This window comes from Cibotium barometz, chromosome 40, assembly GCF_041138505.1.
Source record: "Cibotium barometz isolate CiBa-2024 chromosome 40, ASM4113850v1, whole genome shotgun sequence".
NCBI lineage: Eukaryota > Viridiplantae > Streptophyta > Polypodiopsida > Cyatheales > Cibotiaceae > Cibotium > Cibotium barometz.
In genome coordinates, this window is record NC_141085.1 from 23,857,846 (window position 1) to 23,864,508 (window position 6,663).

Below are 6,663 nucleotides of genomic sequence, written 5' to 3' on the forward strand. Positions count from 1 at the left end.
GAATTAGCCACAATACCAACTATCTAGCATGGCTCACAACTCAATTGAGCATCCTAAATATGGACCGAATAATAATTATTCCCCGAACACCTCACTCACTACCCTATGGACCCAATAACAGTTATTCCACCTAACATCTCACTCGCTAGCCTTTGGACAATCAATCTATAATAATGTGTGTGTTTGTGAAAGATAGTTGAAATCTTGCTTTTTCACCACACAAAAGTGAACAAGAAGTGTTGTGTGTGCATGCACAATAATAATCCAATGATGTAATAAGTGACAAATGAGATGAAATAAGGATACAAAAACAAGCATGCCCTCTTTTGCCTACTCTTTTTCTCTTTGATAGAATTGAAGTTATGGTACTTGAATTTGCTAATTAACAAAACAAGTTGACAAAAATGTTGTGGTGTTTATGTTCTAGATTCAATAACTTTGAGCACTTTGACTTTCAAGGTAAATTAAGTGTGATGTACCTCACATTTAAAAAAAATAAGTGCGTTCTTCAAAATGTCTCTTTTGTTCTATTTTTTGTCTTAATGGGGACCTACTATTAATCCTTTATATTTTAGCAAAATTTTCCAATCAATGCAATTAACTTTTATATACTGATTTGTGTGACCCATGCTACAAAAACCGAGTGTCCTTGAGGTAGTTCGTAGCTATATGTGTGAGTAGCAAGCTGAAATTTGAAGGCTTACCCCAACCTTCAATTAGTAGGTCATATTTTACTTTGACCTTAGTCTTCAAATCAAATAAATACGCATATCTATATATAAAAATTTTAAAACAATTCGAAAGCTCTCTTATAAATTTGTTTTGTAAACTTTAAAAATGCTCTCTTATAAAGTTGTTTCGTAAAGAGAAGCTTGACTTAGTCATCGGTATGTAATTATAAATCTAGAGTATCTTTGGATTTGTTTAAAACAAAGACATTTTCAAAAGACATGATACCAATCTATCTGCAAAATCCTGGGTATTCCCAAGCCTCCATGTTGTTTAGGTCTTGTACATATTTTCCAAGCCAGACATGTGTTGGCAAGTTAAAAGATCTAAAAGCAAGTTATACTTCTTGAAAAAGCAGTGATGTATTTTGTTTTGACTCTCTTTTTAATATAATTTCTAGCTTCAAAAAAAAGAAGACAACTACTTTAGAAAAAGTTTTTTATCAAGCGTCTATATTTAGATAAAAAAAAGTACTTTATATATTTTAAAAGAGCATTATGAAAGAGACAGGTGAGTTTTTTTTAATTTAACGAAGCTGGAAATTATATTAAACGAAGCTCGAAATTATACACGTAAACCATTATGAAAGAGAAAGGTGAGTACTTCAATGTCCCCTGCAAGGAAAGGTTGAACGTCGGCGCAGGGGCTTAAAAGCCGATATAGACACGTGAACGGTCGACTATTTATTGAGCCAATTTTTATTAAACTACTTATCCCCGGTATCATAAGTGGGACATGTGCATGACGCATCGCAAGCTCTTGCCGTCAATGAGGAGCTTGAAGGCTTCGTTTATTTCTTCAAACGGCAGCTCGTGCGTCACAAACTCGTCCACCTTCAACGTCTATTAAAGCGCCCCCCCCCCCACCACCACCACCACCAAAAAAAATAAGAAAAATCCACCACAAAATCAATCACTAACCATCTCATTTATGGGAAAAAGAAAAAACAAACCTTCCAAATATCAAAGCCAATTAACATAGCCGCGCTTTTTATTAAAAAAACAAATATCAAAGCCAAGGAAAAACACCAACCAACCTTTGGACTATGTAAAAATCTTGTTATCTTTGTGCCAAGTTCTTCATTACCTTTTTCATGTACATGTCCACAAGCCTTGGCACCTCTGACTTGCCCTTGAAATCCCCAAAGGTTGAGCCTTTGATCTCCCTCCCATCGAAAAGTTTCATCGGATTCATGCATAGCAACTTTGGTCTCACTTCGATGCCCACTAACACAGCTCTCCCCCATCCCTGTTTTCACAACTCAGCAACACCACCTACAATTAGCGCACACCACATGTATTCACAACTTAGCTACACCACCTACAATTAGCACTCACACAGTTTTGTTTTGATGGTGTGGTACATGCGTACTTTCCAGTATGTGTAATAATGAGCTCCAAAAATATAAATGTGAAAAAGGAATTCAATTAAAGTATGGCCTAGTGAGGTCCTTTGGAATCTCCTCAAGGTGCTACTTGGACATGTGCATGCATTAAATGTTGCATGTGTCCTTTGGGTAAGGATATTACTTGATGCTGGTAGCTTGTTATATAGTGAAAGGAAAGTACTAGAAAACTAGCTCACACTCAAAATGACACGAAAAGCAACTTTGAAGGTAATAGCATATGCCAAAGAGTTGAAAGCTAACCAAGGTTGTGCTTATGGACTACAATAATTCAATGGTCTGACCTTTAGTGTGAAACTACATAATGAGTGGGTAAGCTTTAAAGATGCAATTCTACTATCCTTTTGAGACTATTGAATTCAACACATGGAGGCAAAGAAAATTAGTGATAGGCATACCATGAGTGTCTATGATAGACTAGTAGGTTTTTCAAATTTGTATGTCTTGTTTTGCTTAAAAGGTGAGTAGCTTTTGGAAACTTCTAAAGGAGATAAACATGCCTATTAGTCCTTGACTTCTAATTGATAGTTTTCTAGTACACTCACTTGGAGTTTACTAATGTATATTAGGATAAGGTTACACTCACAATAATCTTGAATGTGTAGAGATAAGGACTTTCTAATGAGTTTTAGAACTTGGTCTTTTTACTAAGTTTATGAACTTGGTCTTTGTAATGAGTAACTATCTAAAGACGAACACAATTTCGTTATGAGGCATTTAGCTTAGGTAGTTCAATTAAACAAAGATGAGAATTTCACCCTAAGTTCCAACATCATAAATTGATTTGTGACCTCGTGGCAACTTTCAAAGGCAGCAAGCATGAGATCGACGTTGCCAACGCATTCAAAACAATAGTCAACACCTCCATCCATCATCTCTCGCACCACCTGCATTAGAGAAACACAATCAATGTTGAGATGGGTCTAAAAATGTAGCACCACAAACTTCCAATTGAAGTATTAAAGAAGAGCATGCACCTTTGACTAAAAGGCACCCTAAAAGTCTTCATGAGTGCACTTTGGGATTTAACAGATGGACCAACATCCATCTCAAAAATGAATCTTTGACTCAAAGGCCTAAGACCTCACTAAGGCCCACATAAAAAATTAAAAAATAAAAACATTTGACCAAAGAGGTTAAGACTCTAAGACTGCTACGAAGTCCTAACCTTAAATTTGGGACTCACTTTAACCTTTAAGTCATGAAAACATAGATGATTTTTAAATTTCTTGAGAGAACCCAACACAGAGATTATTTTAGAAATTCTATGGTGGCATGGGCGCATCATAAAGCAAATACAAATTACTTCAATCAAAAAAATCAAAAGATAATTTCTTTTCACATATCCATTAAACAATCAAGATTACCGCACAAATTCATCGAAATAAAAACATAGAAGAATTATTATTTTTAAAATTTTAGCACTTTATTTTTCTTACATTTTGAATGGGCTCGCTTGAATCACGAGGATTGACAAACTCGGTGACCCCAAATCGCTTTGCTGCCCCCTCCCCCCCCCCCCCCCCCAAAAAAAAACGAAGCAAACAAAATAAAAAAAGTGGGTTTTGCTGTTACTTCTTTGGTTTTATTTGTAACTTATTTATAATTGATAAATCTAAAATAACTTGTGTTTGTATACATATATATATATATATATATATATATATATATATATATATATAAATTTCTTTTGAAGAAAAAAAGGGACATTACCTAGCTCGAATTTTTTGGGGTTCACGTCAATTCCAAGAATACGTGAGGCGCCAGCTATCCTCGCCCCTTCTGCCACCTTCATCATTTTTCAACCACCTCCAAATTTTAATTTTATCCAAAAACGTTCTAAAACCGAAAATAGAATTGAATAAGATAATAATGCCATTATATATATATATATATATATATATTTTGATGAAAATAAATAGACGGTGTAAGATTATTTTATTGTACATATATACAGATGTATATATATGTATGTTTACATATATACATACATACATTATATGTATGTTTACTGTAAAGAACTTTTTCTTTCATAAATACAATCTGAAATTAATTTTATTTACCGCTAAGCCCACTGCCCCCAGCCCAAAGATGACCACAGATGATCCTTTTTCAACCTTGGCAGTGTTCCAAACAGCTCCAACACCTATTAGTTATTTTCAAAAGAAAGCCATTTAATCCAAAAGAATATCATGGGGTTTAAATGATGAGGAAAAAAATAAACTCATCTACTCAAGAAAATTACACTGATTAGAGTGGATTGAGCTAAATATTAGAGAGTTTTAAGCTAAACAGTAGAAAGATAGCTGCCTAATGAGGGAGCTAGTAGTGGTGCTAAGCTAGTAGTTGTTTTCAATATAAATAAAGAATGTGCATCTAAATGATTATTAATGTTAAGGTAATTATTATATTAGAGAGAATTGAGCTAGATATTGAAGAAAGCTTTACATCAGACAAATAGCTGCTTAATGAGGGAGCTACTAGTGCTGTTAAGAATGCCAATTAAAGAGCTAATGAAGAGAACTAAATCTAGTACTGGTGTTAAGCTTGCTAACTAAGGTCTTAAGTTCTAGCACTAAGAAGAGTTAGAGGGTAATTGAGAGCTGTTAAATTTATTCAGTGGGATGAGATTAAGGAAAGATTAATGAGTTACCTACCTGTTGGGATGGCACAAGCAAAGAGGCAGATCCTATCCAAAGGGGCTGATGGGCTGACTTTGGCCACACAGCCAGCCTCCACCACAGTGTACTCACTGAAGCTAGAGACATTGAGGAAATGGTGGATAGGCTGTCCTCGGACCGAAAACCGGCTGGTGCCGTCGCTGAGCATCGTGCCGCGCCCTGGATCCACCTTGAGTTTGGCACACAGATTGGTCTTATATGACTCGCATTGCTTGCACTCCCCGCACTCCCCTGTGAAGAGAGGTATCACATGGTCCCCCTCCCTCACATCTGTCACCCCTTCCCCCACACTCTCCACTACCCTGCACATTCACCATCATCAACACCAACCCCCTGTTAATTAACACCATTAATCACTTGTTAATTAACACCTCTAAGTCACACCACTTGGAAGTTACTCATAACTTACTCTAGTACTTAAGAAGATTGCAGTTAATCAAACACCCTGCACCACCGTCATTAAAATCAACCACTGTTTGATTAACATCGCTGTTCATTAACACACTTGGGAGTTAAATCAATATCAGTGCTAGCCATATGTTTAGAGATGAACACATGAAGGTGATCCTACCCCCCCTCAAACAGAGATTCGCCACTACCCATTTACCGACAAGACACATGTAATTAACCATAAGCCACTCTTATACTAAAACAAACATCACCCCACTAACCATTTACTTAACAAACTTACATTAACCACGAACCACATGTTGACTAGCACATAATCCAACAAGACCAATTTTTGCATGACATAATCTTCTAAGTTCAATTACTGCTTGGAGAAGCTCTAGCAATTTTCGACAATTTTTCCAAAAAGAAGAAGAAGTGATTAATGGGTTAATCGACGTGCTTAGAGAACATCGATTAACGACGTGCTTAGAGGACGTTTAGAGAGAGAGAGAAAGAGAGAGAGATTTCGAGCCATTACCCTGCTGCCTCGTGTCCGAAAATACGAGGAAACAGACCCTGCAATGGGACAAATTACGTGGTTAAACCGATTGAGAGTTGATTAACGGATGTTGGGTGTTGGATTAAGCAAAAGATGAATGGGATTAAGCCAAAGTTAAATGAAGGAATTAATCGATTGAGAGCAATAAATAAGCACCTCATTTTCCCAGAAGAAGACATCACTGTGGCAAAGGGAAGCGTGGGTGATTTTCAAGCGGACCTCTCCTGCCTGTGGGCGTGCAACTTGCACATCTTCAATCACAAGGGGCTCTTTGGGTTTCCATGCAACAGCAGCTGCAGGCATGGAAACAACCACCCACCACCACCACCACCATCAATCAATACATAGGAAACCTCAATCTAAGCTCTAATTAGGCAACACATCTTGCGAATGAAACCATCACCTTTGCAAGTGATCACCTGCCCTTGCGTCGTAGATGAAGGCATAGCTGCCAAAGCACACCAAAGACAGGATAGGCTATCGATTACAAAGAGCGACGTGTGATGTTGTGTGTGCGTGTGTGTGTGTGATGTTGTGTGCGCGTGTCTGTGCGTGTGTGTGTGTAGATGAAGGCATAGCTGCCAAAGCACACCAAAGACAGGATAGGCTATTGATTACAAAGAGGGACGTGTGATGATGTGTGTGGGGGAAGCTTTCTCCTGCAAGTAAATAGAAGAAAGTTTGGTTGTCCCTCTTTAAACGACCATACCACGCCCGTTGTGCCTCCGTCCACAGTCCCATTGTGCATTTTGGTATGCCGGACCAAAAATCACAGCACTCTAGCCACCCTCTCTCTTGCACGGCCATGCCTCTAGTCAATCAAACTTCTCCTTATAAGCATAATATTCACAAAATAGTTGACACACCATTGGCATATGTTCATAGCCTATGTCTAAACA

General features: G+C 37.4%; 1 protein-coding gene across 2 annotated transcripts; it reads right to left on the minus strand.

The window, feature by feature from the left end:
- Positions 1-1,244: 1,244 nt before the first annotated feature.
- Positions 1,245-6,424, minus strand: LOC147615333 (alcohol dehydrogenase class-3-like). 2 transcript variants are annotated; one of them, XM_086779415.1, is made up of 10 exons: positions 6,168-6,424; positions 5,921-6,057; positions 5,744-5,781; positions 4,792-5,117; positions 4,198-4,280; positions 3,848-3,923; positions 3,574-3,635; positions 2,926-3,021; positions 1,816-1,977; positions 1,245-1,571 (listed from the first exon to the last, which is right to left on the minus strand). In XM_086779415.1, exons 1-10 carry the CDS (start codon positions 6,208-6,210, stop codon positions 1,452-1,454), a joined length of 1,143 nt encoding a protein of 380 aa, XP_086635541.1. In that variant the 5' UTR covers positions 6,211-6,424; the 3' UTR covers positions 1,245-1,451. The 2 variants fall into 2 exon arrangements, with proteins under 2 accessions (XP_086635541.1, XP_086635540.1); XM_086779414.1 differs by having other exon boundaries at positions 1,272-1,571; positions 2,893-3,021.
- Positions 6,425-6,663: the final 239 nt, after the last annotated feature.